A 25,020-nucleotide genomic window follows, 5' to 3' on the forward strand; every position below is an offset into this window, starting at 1 on the left:
AATTAAGGGCCAAAAACAGTTAAAAAAAAAATGTTGTTGCACGGTTAATGAAGTTCTTGGAATGTGAAAAATCACCAACTTCAAGTGTTTCCAATATAACTTTTTGAAAATGTTGCACTTCTTTTCTTTTATTGTGGACGGAAGGATTCAAGTTAGGCTTTCTCTGTGGGGACAACCATACATGTTAAGGTAAAAAAAAGAAAGAGGAACCACTTGCCAGTAACACTTTTTAACCTTCCATATCCCTATAGATAAGAGATAGGTTTATAATTCAATTTACACTTGGTCTTCAATCTTACAATTTTTTTTAATTTTTTTTTTTTTAAATTAGTGAATATCTTCAATCTTACATTGAAAATTTGATAGCAGGATATCATTGTCTCAAATCCAAGCCTATCCCATTTTCAACCATGATTAGTTTTCATCATATAGATGCTTCTTTCAACGGAAAATATCAAGAAAACACCTTTTTCTGTAGAAGGTAATAGAAAGTAAAGGATGCAATTAACCATACTTTCTTATATTTTTCTTATCTTTCTTTCCCCAGGTTCGAATCGACGAAGCCGTTAATTATCCAAAAATAATAATAATAATAATAATAATAATACTGAAAGTCATACACCAATAACCATTGCCAAGAGAAATACAAAATTATTTTTTTATTTCATTCAATGGGAGTTGATCCCCAGGTAAACATCGTTTTCTTTTCATTTTTTTTTCCTTTCTCTTGTACTTTTTGGTGTTCTACCAAATCATTACAAACAACAGATGGTTTCCACCAGAAAAAAAAAAAAAAAGAATGAATGAAGAAAATAAGAGAAGAAAAAGAAAAGAGAAACAGAAGGTTATAGAAAATACATTTTTTGCTTTTTTTTTTTTCCAATTTTTAACAACGTTTTGATATACAGTAAGTGGGGAGGATTGCTAGCACAGGAAGACATGCATGACAGGAATAGTACACGTGTTGATGTTCCAGTGGCCAAGATTCATGTGGAAGTAGATTATTCTCTCTCTCTCTCTCTCTCCCCCCCAAGTCAAGTCAAAGCATGTAAAAAAATCTATTATTTCTTGATTGGCCAAACAATCCAAATGCTTTGTCCAGTGCTATGGCTTCTTAGCCTGCAATAACAATGAATTAACAGCGAGTTCAAACGATAATTACAGCTTCTATATATGGAAATTATAAAGTTTATACACATATGTAGCTCTCCTCAAAAACAAACTGAATGCAGAATAGTTTTTAACAATACCAACCCAAAAAAACTCGTTACCTTCTTTAGATATTTCTTGTGAAGTTTCATAGCACCAGAGCAAGCTTTTTTAGCATCCAGATTTCCAGTCATATCATTCAATATCTGTAAGGATTTGGAGACGAAAAGAAGAATGGAAATTCAGCTGGGTAAGTTTTGCAATGGAACATTAATTTAAAGTACTAGCACACTGTACATGCCTACTTCAGAGTATTCAAGACTTAAATCTTCTAGGATCTACTCAAAGAAACAAAAAAATGCTGCTTCACTGTCAAATTTGTTATGAGAATTTTTTTCTTTTTCTTCCTTGGGGCCATATGTATTTATTAAGTTACCATAAGAGAACACCAATAAAGGGCAACTATTGCTACTTAGAACCATGTTTAATTAAGATTGATTAACTACTTTTGTAAGCAAGGAAACTATTTTACTGATGATATGCATGCTGAAGGCTCTTATATGCATTTATTTCTTTCATACTTTTTATCGAGCAATTCTATCTGGTTCCGCCCAGAGTTTGGCCACCTTGACCAAGGTCGATATTTACTAATTACTATTTTCAAATTCATGTTTTCAGTTGGTATTCTTTCCTAAATATGTAGCAATGTGGAGCTTCCAATGAATTGCAAGTTATCAACTCATCAAGCTAACCTTAACAACATCGTCCAGACCCCGAGCCTCCTGTAGCAGTTTTGTGCTTTTATCTTTCAAGACGCTGGCAACAAGAAAAACTGAAATGGGGAGGGGGCCTTCTGCATTCTTTGCTGCATTTCTCATATTTTCCCTTTCATACTTCCCACACTGACGTATCGACTTTGCTTTTCCTTTAGCTCCATCAGCTTTTTCTGCATCAGGTTCTTCATACATGGAAAACAAATCAGGGTCGTATTCCAGAGCCCACATCATCTGCCAAAAGGTCAACAGTTAATAACAAGCAACAGTTGTATTTTCAATCAGGAAACATAAACACATCAGCTGTAACAAAAACAGAGCTAGTCATACACATGTAGTTAGCATGGGAGAGAATTGGCCAAAAATATAATGAAAAGGACTACTAACACCAATACCCAATAATATTATTATTATCACTACTATTATTTTTTATTTCAGCCAATCAGAGCCAATAAAGTGTGAACGCCAATGAGATTTTCCTTTCAGCCTTAGTTTATCACATCGAACACCATACGTGCACCACCCAAAAAAAAAAAAAAAAAAAGGGAAAAGGCTTTCATGCTAGTGGATACTGCATGCTGACCTATACTTGAGGACTTCAGTTTTAGTAAATTGCCCAGGGTGCTCAACAAGGGCCCTGCTAATGAATTACTTAAGGTCTTCAGTTTAAGTAAATTTTCATATACCAACTTGAAGCCAAAAGTAGAGGTATCCCTAATAAAATATATATGGAGGGTGTTTAACCATAAAGACATCAACACTGGTGGTGGTTCAGGCCAAAGGGTTATAATCTTTGTGAAATCGCATGTCAGAAAACATTTCCAATATAATCATATTAAATAAAGTAAAAAAAATATTAAGAAAAAGGTAGAATAAAGATTGAATCCTACCTCCCATAGGTACAATGAATCACAAAATGAGAATTCTCGACGAAATAAAACCATAAGCATCCGAAAAGCGAATAAATAATCACCTCCACCTAGTGTCTCTGTATACAAAACAAAGGCAGACTTGATATTTAGCTTCTTTCCCAAGCGTTAAATCAAAACATGCATAAGAGAAATGCAGAATACATATCCATATCAAAGAACAACAATCTGAACTGCTAAAACATAGGATAATGAAACTATTTATGAAAAGAGAAAAATCTGAGAAATCATTCATGGCCGTTATAGTTGAGAACAACATCTACAACAGATGAATGGAGAATGTAATAATCATTTAAGTTGGAATAGCACAAAAACATTTCCTACTTCCCTCTAGAAAACATAGAACAAACAATCTTCCATGAAACTCAGCCACCAAAGAATCAGGTAACCCTTCTTTAAAGTGAAAATATTAGGAAATCCTTTGATGAAATATATAAATTGCAAAACATAAATTGGATGTTTTGTTTGATTTTGAATTTTACATCATATTTTCTTTTACTTAAATGGATAACCTCCCTATTTCCATGAGTTCCTGTGATACGTTCACAACGGCCCCAAGTAAGAGTGTAAGAGTGATTTTCTGTTTATTTTACTTGGATACAGAGGTCAAAGATCAGTAAGCCTTTCTAGTACATTTCAATATCAGTTTTTCCAGAAGATGGCCCATGAATCAATAACATTAATCAATAGCTATACTAGTTTAACTTTTATTAGTTCAAGGACATTACTTTTAAGCGAAATGTATGGAATAATAATAAGAAACCATATCAAAGGCAATACCTAAATGCTGATGAAGTTTTGGATCAACAACTTGAGTAATTGCAGCCAAATTACTGAGTTGTGCCTCCACCCCAACGGAGCTATCAGTGCATCTGAAATTTCCTCGCTTTAAATTACAAATAAGAACACATATCATAAGAAACTGAAATTAAAAACTAAACAAAATATTGCAAAATTTTGGATACAGCAGAACATTTGGATAGAAACATAAAGCAGCAACCTGTATACCAACCAATAAGACATTACATACAAGGACATCTCAGAACCCACAGTTATAAACATATAGAATGAATACACAACATCCGACATAACAACTCTTAGTAGCTTTTGATTTAGTTTATTCATGTAACCTTCTAAGGTCAGACTCTTTCATACAAAAAAATGAATTTGACACATTGGATATGTTTGTCTGATTGAGATAAGGAGGAACGAACAGAATTTCTAGAAATTTCCTTCACGAGTGAAACATCTTCTTTATATATGCAAATGAAAGGAAACAAGCCAAGAAAGAAGACAAGCATGTAGATGCACTAATATACAACAGATGCATCACCACAAGTTTACCTCCCTAAGAAAAACATAGGCCATAAATCAAAAATTAATTGTAAGATTTTCAAATATCACTGCATGTTATCATAATGATCCGATATACAGATTAGAAAACGTCCAAGAAACAATAACCCACTGCTGAGCTTATCCATGCTTATGCTATTGCAAACTATTGAATAGGTGCAGTAACAAGTCCCATTCGGTAAAAGAGACATAAGACGAAATTTTAAAAAACAATTCAGCAGAGAAACATTTCAACTCAAAAGAAGACACTAGCATGTATGTACCAATAATCCTTCAATAATTAAATCATCTTCAACAAAAATTCCTGAGGGGAGGTTAAAGCAAAGATAGGAGCAAAAGATCAATAGGAATTAAAATTCAACATTAGGTAACATTCTCTGGATCATTGTCAAAGATCCACTAGAAAGTAGAAACTGCTTTAAGGGATAGAAAAGCCATCCAGAATATAGTATAACTGCAATGAAGTTTCAACTTTATGAGATGAAAAAAAGTCTACTGCATCATCAAAACAATTGCAAGTTACAGATGTTTACAATTAATTCGTTCATAAAATATTTTCCAAAGTACACTGATGAAATCTGAATCATTATAATGTACAACAAAGTAATGATATGTTGAAGAAATGTTTACCAATCTTCGCATCAAACGTTCAAAGCACCAAAATGCATCAGCTTCATCATCAAGAAGGATAATCATGGGGGAGCAGAGATCACTCATTCCTGGTCAGCATTGTTGTAAAGATAAAAATCAGAACTGACTAACTGTAGCAAAAATATCATCATATTGTTATAATTATCTCCCGTTATACATGGGTGCTAGACTTGGTTAGAGGAAAAATAGATTAGCAAAATGTCATCATATAGTTCCCAACCTTGACAATAGCCGACATCTGTATCTATCCAGGCATAAACAGCTAGAATATCCCAAAGTTTGGATAAGTGTCCTTGATCCTCGTAAAACACCAATGTCCTGTCAGTGCGAACCACATCAAGACCTAGCATAGATAGAGTCAAACAGAAGTGATTAATAAGTCACTAAATAAATCTTGAACCACATATAAGATCAGGACCAATCAGGTAGCGTCGAATTTGTCACCTATCAGCAGAAGGTGAGACAACAAGGTATAATACCAAGTACTTGGCAAGCTAAATAGATGAAATAAGGAAAACACAAGAGAAATAAATTAAGAGTTCGTCCTCCCAAACAGAAAAGCTATATGCATTTGAAAATGAAAAATAAAAAATAAAAATACAGACCTATTTGATGTAGAGTAAGCATCCATTGGATTATTTTCTTGTCCTTCACTGGTTCCATATTATTGGCAGCATTGGTGCTTGAACTAGCCATGGTATTACCATTCACACTATCCTGAGGAGGTATAAGCACTCCTTTTTCTGGATTTGTTTCTAGAAGTACTAAAGGATCATGAATCGGCTGACCTTCTTCAGTGACTACAGGGGCAGTAATAAACCTACCACTTCCAACAACAGGAAACATTTGCCGACACTCTTCCTTGTACCTAGCATACTGCACCCTGAATATGCAAGAGATCATGATGCTTAACATTTTAACCTTAGAGTGGGAAGCACAAGCAACAAATTGATCTCTTTTAAGGATTAATTTTAGGAAAAGAAAGAAAAGGTGCATTTGCAAATTGGAGGGTGCACACACAATAAGGATACTGGATACCTTTTTTTCTGGAGCAAATAATCATCATTATATGTTCTGCTGGGATGTTAACAAATTTTCTTGAAGTAAACTAGATCTAATGATGGAGAATAAGAATAGAATGAGAAGAAAATAAATATGTTCTCTTAGGGTCTTAATTTAGTTTCCTTGTTTAAGTAGGTTTGCTAAAGTTATTAGGTTGTTATATCATACATAGGAATCACCATCACCCTATTGGACAGATTATTGAGATTGTAAATTACTGAATGAAGTCATTCTCGTTTCTTCTATTTCTTGGTTACTGTCCTACATCTTCTAATTATATGGGAAAATTGTAAGGTTCCTACTTTTTTTCATTCTGAAAGAATTGTTCTCTAAACCTCATTCTCATCAATTCCAAGAGTTCAACTCACTAGGAAGTTTAACAGACTAATCCATAATTTAACACAAAGTAAGGGACTACCTTCGACGTTGTCGTATCTGCTCTCGTTCTTCAAATGTGCTTTTGGGATCATAACAACCAAGTAAGAACTCCCACACTTCTCCTCTAATTGATGGATGGATTCCCTAAATTGGAAAAATAAAAACATAAAAAATAAAAAAACTATAATGCTGAATGGTATCGCTGTTGTTGCTTTATGAAGAAATATATGAAACAAAAAATGCATAACCGAACAAATAATCCTAGCAATGAAGAAACAATAGAGAGAGCCTTCTATTTACTTTGGAGTGCATTTATAAAGCTGGTAAATTCATAAAGATAATATATGGCTAAGAGACTACTTGAGTGATATATCTTTACAGAAAACGATGAGCTCAGTATTCATTTGACTTCCATCACAATAATGTCATTGGCGATTGATTTATTTAAAGTTATAAAGAAAAAGTTTGAAAATTAGTATCTCATAATTCTCTAAAAGCTAAAATATCCAACACATCCAAAACGATGATAGCTGCACATTATGAACATTTAACTTTACATACTCATGTACTGGTAAACCAAACATACTTTTGGTACCATTGTATTAAGAAAGGTGCACTTACCCCATGCTGGATTCGGCTTAGAGTCTTGCCAATATCCAGATATCCTTCAGAAGTAAATGCAGCCTGCCATTTCCTTACACTTAGAGTTTTACCAGCCTGCAGAGGCACATGAAAAGAAAAAAGCTTCACACGTTGTCATAAGATGCATCACAAAGATCGTGATTAAATTGTACTAATTTATTAAAACACTATCAATTTTGAAATAAAAAACTTGAATTTGTACGGACAACCCACGGAAGGTCAATATCTCAGTATCTTAACTGCAATACTTGAGGCTTAACCGGTAACAATATCATCATAACTTACATCTCAGATTATAAAGTTTTATACTTTGTCATTCAGATATTCGAATTGGGAAAATAAGCCATTTGTCATTCAAGCATTTTGAAATCTTCCATATAAACCATACTGTGATCTAAATAAAAACCCAGTATCACTCTGTCAAATCTGATTCATTAACTAGCATTATGGCTCTCCACAGAGATATATATATATATATAGAGATATATATATATATATATAAACTAAGATAATGGGTTTTCAAAATACAAATCATTAACAACGAATAAAGCACGAACATAACCAAAAATCAAACCTTGATCTTGAAGCGGCTTTTGGGAACATCGGTGCATTCGGGGCGGACTTCATAGAAAGAATCACCAGGAACTCCTGAATCCCTCCACATCCCAATTACTTCCGGATTACCAAACCAAGCACAACCCTTGAACCAAAACCCAGAAGCTGGACCCCTTGAAAAGATCAACCAAACCCAGAAATTAAAAATCGCTTTAGACCCTTCAGAGGAAGATGCAATAGGGGACCCAGCTAGGAGCTGGCTTGACCAAGCTCCCAAAACCCCAAAAAAATAAATCAATAAATAATTAAAAAATTAAAAGAAAACAGGAACAACAATAAATATGTTTCGTTGTTTTTGTTTCAATGTTTTTGTATTTTTCTTAAATTTTTATTTTTATTTTTAATTTTTTTACTAAGACTTAGTATGTTGTGGGGATGTGGGGATGTGGGGTTGTGGTTGTTGATGATAGCCATGGTGGGTATGTATTACCCTGTCAAAGTCGCAATGAGAAGGTTCCCCCCCAATCCCCCAACTTCACGCCAACTTGGGTCACAAGGACCGCTTAATGCGTTAATTCCAACATCCAAGTTGTTTCTCTCTCTAGAAATAAATAAATTTACCTAACTGGTGTTGTTGCCTTCATTTTTTTAGCTCATCTATTACCAAAATTTTATTATAAAAATTAGCCTTTAATCTTGGAAAATTTCTTGTTTGCAATAAGTTGATTGAATGGTTATGCAGGAAGCGAGAGACTAAAAGATTAGACTTGGTAATTAGCATGGCTTTGTTGTTCGCCGTGGTTTTGGGACTGGGTCAATGTGTTATAAATGGAATGGATATGAAGTGGGTCCACATGTACGAATCAGAGCTTTCCAACCTGGGAAAGTAATGTCTTGTCTTTTAGATGGTTATTTCTCTCTCCTCTGACCAACAGCTTCAAACACGGATGGCTAGATTTTTTTCCTCCCTTTTTTAGTTCAAATCCTAATCAAGCAAACTATCCACCTTTGCAAAAGATCTTGTTTTGGCTAATGATAGTTCAAATTTTAAATGCGTTTGATTGTATAAATATGATTAAAAATAATAGGAGTATTTATTATTTAATAGATATTTATAGTATTGTTGGAGTAAAAAATGGAATGAAAAAGAAGAAAAAGGGCATTGTTTTGTATTAGATGCTGAACTAGGCAAGAAAATGAGATTTTTTTTTTCCCCCTCAAATTGTTCACTCTAAAAAGTTTACCATGTGATTGCTTTTCGTATGACTTTCTCATCCTTTCTCATCACTTTCCCCTATTATATATGCCAAACATTGTGCCAAGAATTTATAGAAATGAAATTCCTTTCAGAACGTATGCATATATTCTTACATTACATGGAAAGCCTTTTGAAAAGGAGCTCACATTCTCTCTTTTTTTTTCTTTTTTTTTTGGGGGGGGGGGGGGGGGGGGGGGGGGAGGGGAATTAGGAGCTCACATTCTCATGTATACTAGGTTTAATTAGCTTGTATATTGTACATATTGAAAATATTGGACAATGCCTAATAATTAATCAAGAATAACAACAAACTAAATAATTAATGAAAGAAAAAATGGAAGAGGGGCCCAGGCCGCGGGGGGGTGGGTTGTGTGTGGGTTGGTCCTAGTTAAGTTACTAAAAAAAAAAATTACAAGTTAAGCTCTTGTGCATATTCAATGAAATACTCCTATTTATGAATTCTCTAAAATATTCCCGGGGGGGTGCTAGTTAAGTTACTATAGAAAAAAAAAATTACAAGTTAAGCTCATGTGCATATTCAATGAAATACTCCTATTTATGAATTCTCTAAAATATTCACAACAAAGAATATGGTTAATTAAGTAGGTATATATATATATATATATATAACAAACCTTCTTAGAAGAACCATTTAATTTAAATTATGATCATATCGAAATATGTATATATTAATTTCCACCCGTACTACTACAATATTAATATCACACAACAAATATATATCAGCCAACTAGTCCTTCTTAAGTCATTGGAGCATAAATTAAATACTTAGACAGAAACTTATATTATTATGTAGCCCTAGCTAGACATGAACTATGGAATCGGGACTTGCTTCTTTCAATGAAATTTGAATACAAAACTGGAATTTGAAGGAAATTCGAGTAGCATAGTATGGGTAGAGGCTTTCTAAGAAGAAGAATGCAAATAGGATAATGTAACTATTTTCCCTGTAACAGAAGACATGAATATTCTTGATAATCGTCAAGCAAAGTATAAAACCACAGAACAAGTTACATTATTAATTCAAAAGCGTACAAAGAACCACCTAGCTCTTGTTTTTAAAAGTGCACATATGCTTTGCTTTAAAGGCTAAGAAATTATCTAAAGCAAATAAATAAATAAATAAATAAAAATGAAGAGTAACAAAAAAAGTTCGAACAGCTTCACTGCCACAGCATGTAAAAGTTCCATGCAACTCGGCCTACTAAAAGTCTACAAACGGACGCTATTTCACGTCATCGAAATTAAGCTAGCTGATCATTCATCAGTATTAATCTTGCACTTTCTGTAGAAAAAAACTAATACCAGCAAACATCTGATCAGCTTCGGTTTGAAGTTATCTCTTCCATGGCTCACAAAGTTGTTACATCAAATTACCAAAACAAAGCAATTTGCTTACTGGGTCTCCTCGTTCTCACACCGTCTATGATGCAGACAAGTGATGCAACTCAATTTCCAGTGGGAGGAACAGGCATTTGGAGTCCCAAATCAACCAACTACACTCATTGGGCTGAAGAGAATATATTCACGGTTGAAGACTCCATAGGCAAGTTTATGTTTTTCTTAGTATTATAGAGGTCTTCAGATTCTTTTTTCTTTTTATATGCATGCAAATTAATTTTTCCTATAGAAAAACACAGTTTCAAAAGGTCGACAAAAACATCTTTATTTTGCTTTGCAAAATGATTTTTCGTTAGGATTGTCCTGATCCATGTGAAAAAATAAAAATAAAAGTAAAAAATCAGTCTCTTTCCAAAGAGAGATTGTCTACACGTAGCACAGCTGGGATGTGGGGCTGAAGAATAAAATTATATATGTATATATATTTTGGTGAAAATATATATATATATATATATATGGAAATTCTATGTTGAGGACGGTCCGCATGAAAACCGTAGTATTAATGACGGTTTTTTATAGTATTAACGACGGTTTTTTAGAAAATCGTCACCAATATTATGAAAAATTGTCACAAATACTGTGATCCGCATGATTACCGTCCGCACCATAGATGGACTGTATATATGTATATGTATATACACACAATTATCATCAGGTGAGTTTTTTTTTTTTTTTTTTAAAATAAATTATCAGATGGGGATGTTAATTTGAAATGTTGTGTTCAACCATATGTGGATACGCGTTCATTTAAACACATAAAAATGAAAAAAAAATACACTATATCCATTTACGAATACTCTTGAATCCATTAGCATTCTCGTTGACCATGTATATATATTCCAATAATAAGTTGAATTGAATAAATTCATGCAACGTTTTTGGGATGGCAGCTTTTAACTACATTGCTGGCCAAGACTCGGTGCTTCTAGTAAACAAGGGCGACTACACCAACTGCAGCACTGGCTCACCTATTGGGAAATTCACCAAGCCAGTCACAGTGATCAAGTTCAATAATCTTGGACCTTACTATTTCATCAGTGGGAAAAAAGATCATTGTCTCAAAAATCAGAAGTTTAAAGTCGTTGTCACGGCATATACCAATCAAACACTACCACCACCTCCTCCAAACGGTTCTTCTGCTGTCTTTGTGAGTTTTATCAAATACATGGGAGCCTTTGCTGCTTCATCACTTCTTTTGGCATTCTAATTTGATTGCTTCAATAAGTTTGGACTTCTTCATTTGGACAGTTTTTACTTCCTTTCTTTTTTTCCCCCTTTTTTCTTCTATTTTTGGGGTATTGTCCCATATATCATCTAATTAATTATCTTGGACAATTGTACCTTTTTTTTTTCTTTTTTTTTTTTTTTTGATCTTTGAAAATTGCATTGTTTCACATGAGAACTTTTCCACGTATCAACTCCTTGAAAGACTTTTTATAGTATATTAGGACTCATATGAAAAGTGAAACTAGAGTTAGGATCCAATCATAGCAATCATTGTTATCCGTCATAAAAAGCACATCTGCACTCTCATTACCTTCAGACAACACTTGCATCACGATATATGATTCTTTTTTATTTTTTGTCACAACTTTGTAAGGACTTTCTCTTCTATTATGTCCTTCCTTCTTGCAATAATAGCATCTGATTTTCCTCTAGTTTTAAATCCACATTTGCTTTGACCATTCTTTTTCTCAAAACCAAGTGTATTTCTAGATCAGCCTCCCATAATCAGCCCCTCAATTTCATTTTGGGACTTGTCACTTGTCCTCTTTTCAATATCCTTAGTTGTTATGGTAGTTAAGACTTCTTTTAGTTATAATATCTCCCTACCATACTTCAAAGTATCTACAAAGTGTTCATGTTCTCTAGGCAATAAATTTAAAAGTATGATAGTTGAAGATACGAGGCTTACCTTCAACCATTTTGAGTCCAAAGAACCTCTTCTTTGAGTATAGATGATTAGGATAGTCTTAGCCATGTACAGCTCCTTCAATTTTCCCATGCATATGCATCAATAGACTCTGTCATAACTTCTCTCAGCACCTTGTACCGAGACCAAGAATCAGTAAGTTATATGCTTTGTCCATCAATCCTTCTTCTTTTCAACCTTTATAGTGTTGGGAAGCTTGTTTTCACCTTCAAGTGCAGCAGTCAAGCCTTTCTTAACCAACACAACTTTAATATTCATTTTCCAAAGCCCAAAATCATTAGAGCCAGTGAATTTTTCCTCTTCAAGCTTTGTTGTCACACTAAAAACTACTTGTATGAGTCCAAATCTCTTCAGTGTTTAACACAAATCTATTGTTTCATCCAATAAACAACCAGATTTGCAATTTCACTAAAGGAACAGTGAAATTTCAAAAGAAATTTTGACAAAAGCAATTTATCCAAAAATTACTAGACTCTTCCATCCAATCAGGCTGTGATGCCAATTTGTAAGGATATATACATTCAGCAAACATATAAACTTAAATTAAACCAAAAGCACATAGAGAAAAAGAAGAAGAATAAGATAAGAAGTTGACATATAAGATTTGATTTACGTGGTTCAGCTATCAATAAAACAGCCTACATACACGACCAAGTAAAGAAGTACAGATCGTATTAATCTTCAAGAGAAATACAGATTTGAGCTTAGAAACTGTTGGATAATATATGAAAAAATTTCTAAAATGGAGGCTTGAAAAATGAAGGAGGTTAAAAAATATTGTTTTGATAAAATAAAAAGAGCGGGCGAGGCTTAAATTTAATTGAGAGGAAAAGAAAAGGATAAAAGAAAAAACAGATGCACGTTAATTAAAACTCTCTCATTTAATTGAAACATATTACATACAAATGTATATATAAAGCTTCAAAAGACGGTGAAATGTGATTACAACGGCCATATTTGCCCAAATGAAATAACAAGCCCAAGTCCATGTTTTACATAATCTTTTATACATGTTAACTTTTTATGCTTTTAAGTAAACAATTTGACTTCATTTCATTAATTGCAATATAGATGTCGGCATCATTTCTTCAATCTTAAGGAAACACCAACTCAACCGGCTTCGCCAAAATACAAATTATATTATTATTATTATTATTGTATTATTTCACTTTTTAACAGAAACAACTTATTAATGGCATCACATAGTTAAAAAATAATAAATAAATGGAGGCTTATTCTCTCTAAGACAACTCTCATCCTAGCTAATTTGCATGGCTTTGTTTTTCACTAGAACAGGGGAGGGACGCCATGGATTTCGACTGAGTCAATGTGTCATAAATGGAATGGATATGAAGTGGGTCCACAATGTATGAAGTTTGTCTCCCTCTCTCCTCTACCAACAGCTCCAAACGTAGATAGCTAGATTTTTTTTCTTTCCCTTCCTTCAGGTTAAATTCTAAATTTCACAGAAATGAAATTCTTTTTAGATATATATGTATATATATTCTACCATAAAGATATTTTGATATTATTTATATATTGTTATGTTACACGGAAAGCCTTTTGAAAAGAATCTCTCTAAAGCATTCTTACTTGGTTTAACTAGCTTGTGTATAATACATTCTGGTATATATTCAGGTTTGGAATATTGGACTATGTAATTGTTTTAATAATTAATGAAAAATAAAAAGAAACTAAAGAAGCGATGGAAGCGGCTAGTTAAGTTACTATAGAAAAACTTACCAGTTAAGAAGCTCCTATATATTAATTCTCTAAATAATATTGACAAGAATATTGCTATTTAACGTATTAATTAGGTATATGTAAAAATCAAATCATGTTACAAAAGAATCATTTTCATTTAATTTTAATGATGATCATATTAAGATACGTGTATATGTATATATGGATTTTAACCGCTTCATACTACTACAACATTAATATCACACAAAAATATATATATCAGTCAACAAATTCTTGAGTTATTGGAGTTCTTAATAAAAGAAACGTTAATAATTAAACATACAATCACAACATATTTGTAGGCTTAGTATGTGTTAAAACCATTAAAAATACATTTCCAAGTCCCTTACCTTCTCTTTTGATGAATTTATTATATATATATATATATTATAATCTATGACAGAAGAAAAAAAAAAAAAAAACTAGTTAGAAAGGGTATAAAGCTATTCTATGCAATTTTTGTTTCAAGAATATCTATTTCTATTCCATAAGGAATAATTATTCCGTATAATTAATGGGCATACCAAGTGTACTGTTCAACTTTTAAAAGCATGTTGAAGAAAAATCTACGAAATTAATAGACTTTGTTTCTTCCCGAGTATTAGTTAATTGAGTGGAAGCTCTAAGACTCTGCCGCCTCGGTTGTCCACCTTGGAGCATATTATATATGTATGAATGGTAAATAATAGCAGACATGACATTTTATGCAGAACTACTTAAAACAAAAACTTAATTATTAAGTTATAAGATGCTATCACTCAATTAATGTAAACTATAAAGTCCAACTTTGAAGGTTGTGGAAGAAAGAGGAGAAGTAACCCTAGAATATTGTTAGAGGCTTTCCAGTAAGAAGAGAGGAAACAGAATAATGTACGTGTTTTGCCCTGAAACACAAGACATGAATATTCTTGATCGTACATTAAGCAAAGTATCAAACCACAGACCAAAATACATTAAGCATTTAAAATTCTACAAAGAAATAGAACCCACCTAGCTCTTGTTTCTAAAAGTGCATATATGCTTTGCTCTAAAGGCTAAGAAATCTAAAGCACGAATAAAGTTCCAAAAGCTTCACTGCCACAGCATATACCATTTCATGTCATCGAAGTTAAGGTAGCTGATCATTCATCAGTATTAATTCAGCAGTCAATCTGTACAAAAACTAATACTAGCAAACATTTGATCAGCTACAGTTTGCAATTATCTCTCCATGGCTCACACAATTCTCACATCAAATTGCCAAAACAAGCCAATTTGCTTGCTGGGTCTCCTCGTTCTCACACTGTCCGTGATGCAGACAAGTGATGCAACTGATCCAATTCCCGTAGGAAAAACAGGCATTTGGAGTCCCAATTCAACCAACTACATTCAATGGGCTGAAGAAACTACGTTTACGATTGGAGACTCCATAGGCAAGTCTATGTTTTTCATAATATATATATAAAGATCTTCAGATTCATGCAAATTAACTTTTCCTATAGCAAAACACAGTCCAAAAGGTCGAAAAGATCATCTTTATTTTGCTTTGCAAAATTATTTTTCATTAGGACTGTCCTCATCCATTTAAAAAGAAAAATAAAATAAATAAATAATAAAAAATCCGTCTCTTCTAGTGAATGGAGAGATATTGTCTACATTCAATATAAGTTACAATGTCAAGTAAAAATATAAAATTATATAATATGGATGGCCATATTTTGTTAAAATTGATGCGTATACCATTTTATTTTATTAAATTATATAGAGTCAAAAATTTTGACTTCATGTAATCCGGTGGCAAATACATGAACATGGTAGGATATATATATATATATATATAAGTACCTATCATCTGTTTATATATATATATAATAATAATAATAACTATCAGGTAAGAATGTTAATATAAGGTCATTCAGTATTTGAATCGGTACAATGTCCTTAAGTTACCATCCTAACCTGATTTGCCCTATACGTATTAGATATATATATATATATATATACATATGTATATGTGTATATATATATATACACACACATACATATACATACACACATATGTATATATATATATATATATAGTCAAATAATAAGTTCGGTTGGATAAATTCATGTGATGTTTTTGGGATGGCAGCTTTTCACTTCACTGCTGGCAAAGACTCGGTGCTTCAAGTACAGCAGGGCGACTACACCAACTGCATCACTGGCTCACCCATTTACGCTTTCCCCAATGATACTGGCTACAATGTGGCCATGTTCAATTATTCTGGAACTTGCTATTTCATCAGTGGGATTAAAGATCATTGTCTCAAAAATCAAAAGTTTAGAGTCCTTGTCAGGGCAAATACCAATGAAAATCCATCACCACCTCCTCCAAACGGTGCTTCTGCTATCTTCCTCAGTTTTATTGGCTACCTGGGAGCTTTTGCTGCTTCATCACTTCTTTTGGCATTCTAATTGGATTGCTTCAATAAGTTTGGATTTCTTTATTTGGACAGTGTTTTTTTTTTTTTATAATTTTTTTTGGTTTTTTTTCTACATATCATCCAATTATCTGAGAAAATTGTACCTTTTCATTTTTATTTTTCCATTCTGAAAGAATATTTATCTGAACCTAGATCTTTCCCCATTAATCCCAAGTATTCAACCCACTAGGAATTTTAAGATACTAATCCATAATTTAACCGCAAAGTAAGTGATACCTCCGAAGACCGACGTTCTGGTACCTGCTCTCGTTCCTCAGATGCTCTCTTGGGATCATAACAACCAAGTGAGAACTCCCATACTTCTCCTATAATCGATGGATGGATTCCCTAAATTGAAAAAAAAAAAAAATTCGATTAGCATCCCTGTCTTCCATCATTGAGAAATATAAAACAAAATTACATACCTGAACAAAAAAACCAAGCAGTGAAAAAAACAAAATATGGAAAAATTCTATTTTACTTTGGAGTGAATGTACGAAGATGGTAATTTTGTAAAGATAATACAGGGCCTAAGAGACTACAAGGGTGATATATCTTTGCTGAAAACCTTGAGCTCAATATTCATTTGACTTCCGTCTTAATAATGTCTTTTGTGGTTGATTAATTTAAAATTATGAAGCTTTTATCACCACCAAAGAACCTTTTAGATAGTACTATTTACAGCTTTTTATGTATAACCATAATCATCCAGCATGCGCTATGAAATCAAATTCAAGTTCAGGAATGTACCTTATATTAGTCAATGTTCTAATGATATTATCATGCAGCTTCAATTTCACAATTCAAATTCCAACAACTCTACAAGTTGCATTGTTTCCCTTGAGGAATTTTCCACATTCCAGCTCCTTGAAAAACTCAAAGTAGTTTCTATTAGAACTCAATATGTGAGGACATTCTCTTCTAATGTGTTTTTCCTTCTTGCTGTGATAGCATCAAATCTTCCCTTTAGATTTAAATCCACCTTTGCTTTGACCATTATTTCTTTCTTAGAACCAAAGTTTATTTCTAGATCTGCCATCCACAGCCAGCTCCTCACCTTTATTTTGAGACTTGTCATCACTTTTCCTCTTCTCAATATCCTTTTTTGTTATAGTAGTAGCTAAGAACTTTTTTAAGTTATAAGGTTTGCCTGCCATACTTCATAGTATCTACAAAGCGTTCATTCATATAAAAGTATAACAGTGGAAGATAAGAGGCTTGCTGTCAACCATTTTGAATCCAAAGAACCTTGGCTTCATGTATAGACTAATAGGGACAGTCCTAACCATATAGAGCTCCTCCTATTTTCTTCATGCATCTGCAGTTGTAAACTCTTTCACAACTTTTCTCATCATCTTGTCACCAATACCAAGAATCAATGAGCTACATGCTTTGGTCAACAAATCCTTCTTCTCTTCAACCTTCGTAGTATTTGTAATCTTGTCTTCACCTTCAAATGCAGCAACCAAGCCTTCCCTCAACCAACACAACTTTAATCTTCATCTTCCAGAGCCCTAAGTCATTAGTGCAGGTCAATTTCCCTATCAATCAAACTTTCTTGTCATACTGAACTGAAAACTATTTGTATAAGTCCAGATCTTGTCAAATTTTAATACAGATCTATTGTTTCATCCAACAAACAACTAAATTTACAATTTCACTGATGGAATAGTGAAATGTTCGAAGAAACTTTGATAAAAGCAATTCATCAAACAGCGACTAAACTCCTTTCACTCAACCAGGCTTTGATACCAATTTTGTAAGGATTTAGTGGCTACATAAACACTCAACAATCATATAAACTTAAATTAAACCAGTAGCACAAAAAGAAACACAAAGAAGAGTAACACACAAGATTTACGTGATTCAGCTGTCAATAAAACAACCTACATCCATGGGCAAGTAAGGAAGTATAGATTATATTAATATTCAAGTGGAATATAGATTTAAGCTTAAAAATAACTTATCAATGGCATCTCACAGTAAGAGCAAAATGGAGGCTTATTCTCTCTAAGACAACTCTCATAAAAAAGAATGCTCCGCTCGTCATAGCCCATACTCACACTACACAGTACAAATAGCAAAATACACTTATATTGGCCAATCTTCATGCCATATCACTTATTACACCTAAGGAACAAATTTATTTGGAGTCAACAATATTAATTAACATTCCAATACCGAATACAATAATACTATGAATTAAGTTATAAGTGTTTAACATCATCACAAATAATTTGTTTAAATGTTTTTGCTTTATATTTATCAAAAAAAAAATGTTTTTGCTTTATTTCTTGTTTTTGTATATTTCTTTATTATTACTGCTGTTGTTGTTGTTGTTATTATTAATATTATTATTATTATTATTATTATTTAAGACTTGGATGTTGTGGGGATGCGGGATTTTGATCGATGATGATAGTTATGTTGTCAAAGCCACAATAAGAAGGTTCTCCATATATATCTCTAACCTCATGACAAATGGGTCACTATGGCTGTTCAAAATGAACTTCATTCAATGGCTAAAATGATTTGTTAAAAGAGCGTATCGAATCCATTTGATCAAGAAGTGGACCCTATAATAAATTTACCTAACCGATGTTGTTGCTTTAATTTTTAGCTCATCCATTAAGTACCAAAATTCTATTAAAAAAGTTGTTCTTTGATCTTGGGATTTTACTTGTATTTACCAAAGTTTCTATTGTTATTATTATTTGTGGGTCTATTTTAGCTTTAACTTGATTGAATGATTAAGGAGGAAGAGAGAGATCTAGAGACAGCAAAATATGATATTGCTAATTCGCATGGCTTTGTTTTTTGGCTAGAAAATGGGAGGGGAGGGACGCCATTGATTTGGGACCGAGTAAATGTGCTATAAATGGAATGGATATGAAGTGGGTCCGCAAGTATAAAGCAGATTTTTCCAACCTGCGAATGTTTTGTCTTCACATTGTTGTGCCTCTGCCACTGACTAACAGCTTCAAACATAGATATAGCCAGATTTTTTGCAGTAAAAAAATAAAATTAAAAAAAGAAAAAAAAGAAAAAGAAAGTCAATTTTTTTTTTTCTTTTATAGGGTGTTTGGATAGTAGTAAAGTTAGTGAGAATCTAAAATTCCCTAGGAAAGAGAAATTTTCTTCTTTGGATAATTTTTAAGAGAGGGAATTTGTGAGTCCCAATGAAAAATAAATTTCGTAATGTGGAAAACTGACAGGGAAAATGGATCATGCTAAAAATGTGTCATTTTTAAATTTTCTAAGAAACAGATATTACGTATTTTTTTAAATACAATTTTATCCTTTAATTTTAATATATAAATTTATTTAATTACTTGTAAGTCTTATTTTTCTCTATAATTAACCAAACATTGTAAAAAGAATCCCAAGAAAACTCATTCTCAGGAAACTAAATCCCAAAAAACTGATTGCCAAAAATCAATTTCCTTCAATACTTTCTATTTTACCAAACACCCCATTAGTTCAAATTCTAAAACAAGAAATTATCCACATTTCGTGGACAAAAATAAATAAATAAACAAGTTGTCCAGCTTTCTAAAGATCTTTTTCCGGCTAATTGTACTCTTGCATGAGCACAAATTTAAATGAGTGATTATATATAAGAGATTAAAATTAATAGGGATATGCATTATTTCGTAATTATTTATAGTATGTTGGAAAGAAAGGAGGAAAAAGAAGAAAAAGGTATTGTATTTACTTAATTAGTAAAATGGGAGGGGAAATGAGATTATTTTCTCTAAGTGGTCGCTCTAAATAGTTTGCCATATGATTACTTTTCCTTTGCCTTTCTCATTATTTTCTCATCACTTTCCCTGAACTATACCAAAAATGGTGCCAATAAATCACAGAAATGAAATTCTTTTTAGATCACATGTTTATATTTATATATATTGATATATTACATGGAAAGCCTTTTGAAAATGATCTCTCGAAAGCATTGAGCTCATTTTTATTTTTTATTTTTATTTTAATTAGCTTGTGTATATAATTCATTCTCGTATATGTACATGATCGAAATATTGGACTATGCCTTATAGTTTAAATAATTAAACAAGATAACAAAAAACTAATTCATTAAAGAAGGCGTTGGAGGAGGGGTTAATTAAGCTACTATAGAAAAACATCTTGTGCATATTCAATGAAAAACTCCTTCATATTAATTCTCTAAATATTAACAATAAAAATATTGCTAATTGACTACTTTGTTATTTACCCAAAAAAAAAAAAAAAAAAAAGACTACTTTGGTTTTTTTTTTTTTTTTTTTTTTTTGTGTTTTAAGGAATCAAGGGGATATATTTTGAACAGACGAATGTGAATAATATCTATCGACTAAGATAACCTCTCACTCGATACTAATTAAATAGATATATATATATATATATATAAACCATATTAGGAAGAAAAAAAAAAGCATTTAATTTTAATTGTGATCAATCAAAATATGTATATCGGGATTTTCACCCGTACTACTACAACATTAATATCACAACAAATATATATCAAGCAACTAGTTCTTAAGTAAATAAAGTTGAAGACATTCCGGTTTAATTGCTAAAGTTTGATTGTTGGAGTGTAGAGTTCGTACCCCGGGAAGTATATAAAGCTGGGTTGCCAAAGCTGCTATGAATTAACTTTCTCTCTGGGTTGGAATTTATCCCCGCCTTTTACTTTTATCTCTCTTTTGAATCATGATTTAATTAATATCGTGAAACCAACTTATTAATGCTTCAATGAAATTATCTTTGATATAAAAAATAATAAAAAATAAAAAAATATTTCTTAAGTATTTATTGGAACTCTTAACAAAAGAAACGTTAATAATTAAACAAATAATTAGAACAACTTCAACTATTTAAAAAAAAAAAAAAAGGAACAAGCTGAAAAAGGAAAAGCTATTTTTTTTCTGTGCAATTTTTATTTCAAGGAATACTTATTCCTATTCCATTAAGAATAGTTATAAACTAATCCCAATTTTTAAAAGTATGCAGACACTACAAGAAAAAGTACCTTTAGTGACGAAATTTGTACCGATGAAAAAAATATAGTTGCCAAAGAAACATTTACCAGCAAAAAAAGACATGAAGAAGCTTCTATAGTATCAGCTTCAGTAGCCATTTTTCATGAAGAGCTAGTTGAATCCAAAGTGAAATAGCATGAAGAAGCTCTGTTTCCATCCAAAATATATTAAAACCTGTTTTATTTCCTTTTGTGTTGCTGAAAATTCTTGTAGCTTTAAGCTGAACATTTTGGGATGCAAACTCTCTCTTGTTTGAATTGGCTCTTCGAGTTGAATCTGTTTGATCATTAGATATGTGTAGTATTCTAACTGAAAGTAATGTTGCTAAAAAGTAGGCAGGAACTGACAAAATGCCACTTGTTTTAGGCTAATCTTTTGATGAGTTGGCCACTAATGCAATGGTCCATTGGTCCTACTGATTGATCACTCACATGCCCTTGCTAGATTAATCCAGCTTAAGTGAAAATTCCATAGTCTATTACTTGATTTATTACTTCTCTATAAACTCTATTATTTTAAAATTTTACACAATTATATTAATCTCCTATGGGTTTAACTTTTTGATATCCATGGTAATTTAATATAGTTATTAATAATTTCCCAATCATATAAATGTTCAAGTTAAGAATCTCGCATGATAGATCTTCATATTTTCAATTTTAGGTTCATGGCAACAAAAATCACTACCCCAGTGTTGGACTACCAACATATATTGGAACACATATTGACAGATATATTTGCTGATATTTTGAGTCTCTGATCTTTTTTTTTTTTTTTTTTTGGTAACACATAAGCGAAGAACTCTTATGATGATGTGTATGTGTATGTGGTGGCTAGATGTGATTATTGTTCTTACTAACTCTTATGTCTTATTTAATTTCATTTAGGAACCATCTCTGATTGTAGTAGCAAGTGCAAAATCGTTTACACTGATGGATGCACTTTTGAGGTTAGAATCTCAGCACCTAAACTTTTTAATATATATATATTTATAGAAACAATTTAATATACATATTTATATATATTTATAGAAGCAACCTTTCATAGAGAGGAAATTTTGCTTTTTAATATATATATATATATATATATTTATAGAAACAACCTTTCATAGAGAGGAAATCAATATTATTTTATATTCTTTTTTTTTTTTATGTGTTAATAAGTCTTTACCGGCGAAATTAATACTTGGTCGCTAAAAGCATCGTTGCCGACGAAAAATACTTATCCCTGTCTTTACCGACGAAAAACACTTCGTCGCTAAAACATTTTGCCGACAAATAATGTCGTCACTAGTTATATTTTCATCAGTTTTCCATATGCTCTATTTTGTCACCAAAACCTTGTACCGACGATTTTAGATTCGTTGGGAATAGTTTTTTGCGAGAATTTTATTCATTTTCCCTTCTATCAATAACTCAACTTATTAATAATAACTCAATCAAAATAATATAATTATACTAAAATTTTGTAGGCAAAAGTTTTATCCGGCAAAAATTGAAAATTTGTCGGCAAATACAATTGCAGATAAGGCATAGGTGACAAAAGGGGCGACAAATTTACTTTTGTCGGTAAAACATTTACCGACGAATTTTATATTTTTTCCGACAAAATTCTTTTGTCGGTAAAAGCTGAATTTCTTGTAGTGAGAAGAAAATTCTATGAAATTAATATAATATTTCGTTTCTTTCCCAGTTTTGGTTAATATAGTCGAAGCTCTGAGACTGTGCTACTGTCAGTTGTTCATCTTGGGAACATATTATATATGCATGAGGTAAAAGATAGCAGATATGACCGTCTTTTATACAAAACTACATAAAACCAAAAAATAAAAAATAAAAAAAATACCTTATTAAGTTATAAGATGCTATTACTCAATTAATGTAAATTACAAAGTCCAACTTTGTAGGTTATATAAGAAGGCGGAGGAGAAGTGCCCTAGTATGGACACGAACTATGGAATTGGGAATTTGAATATATGAAACTGGGAATGTGAAGGAAATTCGAGTAGCGCAGTATGGCTATAGGCTGCCAGAGAAGAAGAGAGTGAATAGAATAATGTCACTAGTTTTCCCTGAGACACAAGACATGAATATTCTTGATAATCAAGAAGCAAAGTATAAAACCACAGACCAAGTTACATTAATTATTCAAAAGTGCATGAAGAAAAGGACCCACCTCGCTCTAGTTTTTAAAAGTGCACATATGCTTTGCTCTGAAGGCTAAGAAATCCAAAGCACAAAGCAAGAAGAAAAGAAGAGAATAACATAAAAAGTTCAAAAAGCTTCACTGCCACAGCATGTAAAAGTTCCATGCAACTCTGCCTACAAAAACCCCTACTCGTGGACGCCATTTCATGTCATCAAAATTAAGCTAACCGATCATTCGTTAGTATTAATTCATTCCTCTTCAGTCTCTGTAGAAAACCTAATACCATTTGCAAATTATATCCGCTTCCATGGCTCACACATTTCTCACATCAAATCATCAAAACAAAGCAATTTGCTTACTGGGTCTCCTCGTTCTCACACTGTCCATGCTGCAGACAAGCGATGCAAATCAATTTCAAGTAGGAGGAACAGGGCGTTGGGGTCCCGATTCAACCGACTACAATCAATGGGCTGAAAAAAATAGATTTCAGATTGGAGACACCATAGGCAAGTATATATATATATATATATATATATTCTTTTTATATGCATGCAAATTAATTTTTTTGCTATAGAAGAAAATACGAAGAAATTTATATAATGTGATGCTTTTGGAATGGCAGCTTTTGACTACACTGCCGGCAATGACTCACTGATTGTAGTACACAATAAGGAGGACTACGACAACTGCACCACGGACTCACCTGTTCAGAATTTCACCGATGGCCACACTGTCTACACCTTCAACCAATCAGGAGCTTACTATTTCATTAGTGGGAACAAAGATAATTGTCTCAACAAAAATCAGAAGTTAATAGTCGTTGTCTTGGCGGATAGAAGCAATCGCTATTCCAACCAAACAAATTCAGCTATGTCTCCACTTTCAAACTCAACCGAGACATCCCCGTCTCCGGCACCGGCTGCCGGGTCTGTGGAGATGAACCCAACTCCATCTCCTACAAGTGAAATTCCACCACCTCCTCCTCCTCCAAGCGCTGCTTCTGCTAACTTGGTGAGCTTCATTGCGTATATCGGAGCCTTTGCTGCTTCATCACTTCTTTTGGTATTCTAATTGGATTGCTCAACTAAGTTTGGATTTCTCCATTTGGACATTATTTTTCTTCCCTTTTTTAATTTTTTAATTTTTACCTTTCAATATGTATATTTTTTTCCCCTTATCTTGAGCTCAGTGTATTGAACTGAGATTCGGCTTGGTGGTTTGGTATTTGTTTGTTTACAAGTCTGAATAAGCTGACAGAAAAAATAATAATACGGTTTGCTGGCTTTTTATGCATTGAAAAACATTAATGTATATTTGTCTAAGGAAATAAAATGACTTTTTAATTGAGTGATGAAGAATTTAATGTTGTTTAGACTTGCACCCCAACACAGTTGAGAATTGAAGTTGGTTGAACTCATATTGTAAAGAAAAATGCTATTCGTCACGGGAAAAAATTCAGCACCTTCTTAATTCCCTTTCGCCAGACAAAAGAAATGATATATATATATATATATATATATTGGGCCGAAAATACAAAACCAATAATG

At 32.5% G+C, this 25,020-nt stretch overlaps 4 protein-coding genes across 5 annotated transcripts; 3 read left to right on the top strand and 1 right to left on the bottom strand.

Annotated features, from left to right (window-relative positions):
- Positions 1–644: 644 nt before the first annotated feature.
- On the bottom strand, positions 645–8,123 carry LOC107408241 (rab GTPase-activating protein 22-like). Of its 2 annotated transcripts, XM_048462578.2 has the most exons (12): positions 7,983–8,123; positions 7,512–7,665; positions 6,917–7,012; positions 6,336–6,439; positions 5,461–5,738; positions 5,076–5,198; positions 4,835–4,923; positions 3,632–3,737; positions 2,813–2,910; positions 1,902–2,156; positions 1,272–1,355; positions 645–1,119 (listed from the first exon to the last, which is right to left on the bottom strand). In XM_048462578.2, the coding sequence occupies exons 2-12, from the start codon at positions 7,599–7,601 to the stop codon at positions 1,105–1,107; spliced, it is 1,338 nt and encodes a 445-aa protein (XP_048318535.1). In that variant the 5' UTR covers positions 7,602–7,665; positions 7,983–8,123; the 3' UTR covers positions 645–1,104. The 2 variants fall into 2 exon arrangements, with proteins under 2 accessions (XP_048318535.1, XP_048318530.1); XM_048462573.2 differs by lacking the exon at positions 7,983–8,123 and having other exon boundaries at positions 7,512–7,948.
- Positions 8,124–9,994: 1,871 nt separating this feature from the next.
- Positions 9,995–11,501, top strand: LOC125420788 (early nodulin-like protein 9). Its single transcript, XM_048467918.2, has 2 exons — positions 9,995–10,314; positions 11,060–11,501. Exons 1-2 carry the CDS (start codon positions 10,116–10,118, stop codon positions 11,374–11,376), a joined length of 516 nt encoding a protein of 171 aa, XP_048323875.2. The 5' UTR covers positions 9,995–10,115; the 3' UTR covers positions 11,377–11,501.
- A 3,448-nt stretch (positions 11,502–14,949) lies between these two features.
- Positions 14,950–16,313, top strand: LOC107432239 (early nodulin-like protein 9). The gene is made up of 2 exons (XM_048466511.2): positions 14,950–15,257; positions 15,959–16,313. The coding sequence occupies exons 1-2, from the start codon at positions 15,056–15,058 to the stop codon at positions 16,279–16,281; spliced, it is 525 nt and encodes a 174-aa protein (XP_048322468.2). The 5' UTR covers positions 14,950–15,055; the 3' UTR covers positions 16,282–16,313.
- A 7,355-nt stretch (positions 16,314–23,668) lies between these two features.
- Positions 23,669–24,836, top strand: LOC107432298 (early nodulin-like protein 9). Its single transcript, XM_016043412.4, has 2 exons — positions 23,669–23,979; positions 24,096–24,836. Exons 1-2 carry the CDS (start codon positions 23,781–23,783, stop codon positions 24,542–24,544), a joined length of 648 nt encoding a protein of 215 aa, XP_015898898.2. The 5' UTR covers positions 23,669–23,780; the 3' UTR covers positions 24,545–24,836.
- The last annotated feature ends 184 nt before the right edge of the window (positions 24,837–25,020 follow it).

This window comes from Ziziphus jujuba, chromosome 1 (genome assembly GCF_031755915.1).
Source record: "Ziziphus jujuba cultivar Dongzao chromosome 1, ASM3175591v1".
Lineage (NCBI taxonomy): Eukaryota > Viridiplantae > Streptophyta > Magnoliopsida > Rosales > Rhamnaceae > Ziziphus > Ziziphus jujuba.

What these genes read in the sequence shown, in the direction of transcription:
- LOC107432298 (XM_016043412.4), top strand. Translation starts at nt 23,781, where the DNA reads ATGGCTCACACATTTCTCACATCAAATCATCAAAACAAAGCAATTTGC. An exon ending in TCAGATTGGAGACACCATAG is followed by an intron (nt 23,980 to 24,095) that starts GCAAGTATATAT and finishes TTGGAATGGCAG; the next exon opens with CTTTTGACTACACTGCCGGC.
- LOC107432239 (XM_048466511.2), top strand. Translation starts at nt 15,056, where the DNA reads ATGGCTCACACAATTCTCACATCAAATTGCCAAAACAAGCCAATTTGC. An exon ending in TACGATTGGAGACTCCATAG is followed by an intron (nt 15,258 to 15,958) that starts GCAAGTCTATGT and finishes TTGGGATGGCAG; the next exon opens with CTTTTCACTTCACTGCTGGC.
- LOC125420788 (XM_048467918.2), top strand. Translation starts at nt 10,116, where the DNA reads ATGGCTCACAAAGTTGTTACATCAAATTACCAAAACAAAGCAATTTGC. An exon ending in CACGGTTGAAGACTCCATAG is followed by an intron (nt 10,315 to 11,059) that starts GCAAGTTTATGT and finishes TTGGGATGGCAG; the next exon opens with CTTTTAACTACATTGCTGGC.
- LOC107408241 (XM_048462578.2), bottom strand. Translation starts at nt 7,601, where the DNA reads ATGTGGAGGGATTCAGGAGTTCCTGGTGATTCTTTCTATGAAGTCCGC. An exon ending in CAGATACGACAACGTCGAAG is followed by an intron (nt 5,739 to 6,335) that starts GTAGTCCCTTAC and finishes TTGCATATTCAG; the next exon opens with GGTGCAGTATGCTAGGTACA. An exon ending in ATTCATTGTACCTATGGGAG is followed by an intron (nt 2,157 to 2,812) that starts GTAGGATTCAAT and finishes ACCTTTTGGCAG; the next exon opens with ATGATGTGGGCTCTGGAATA.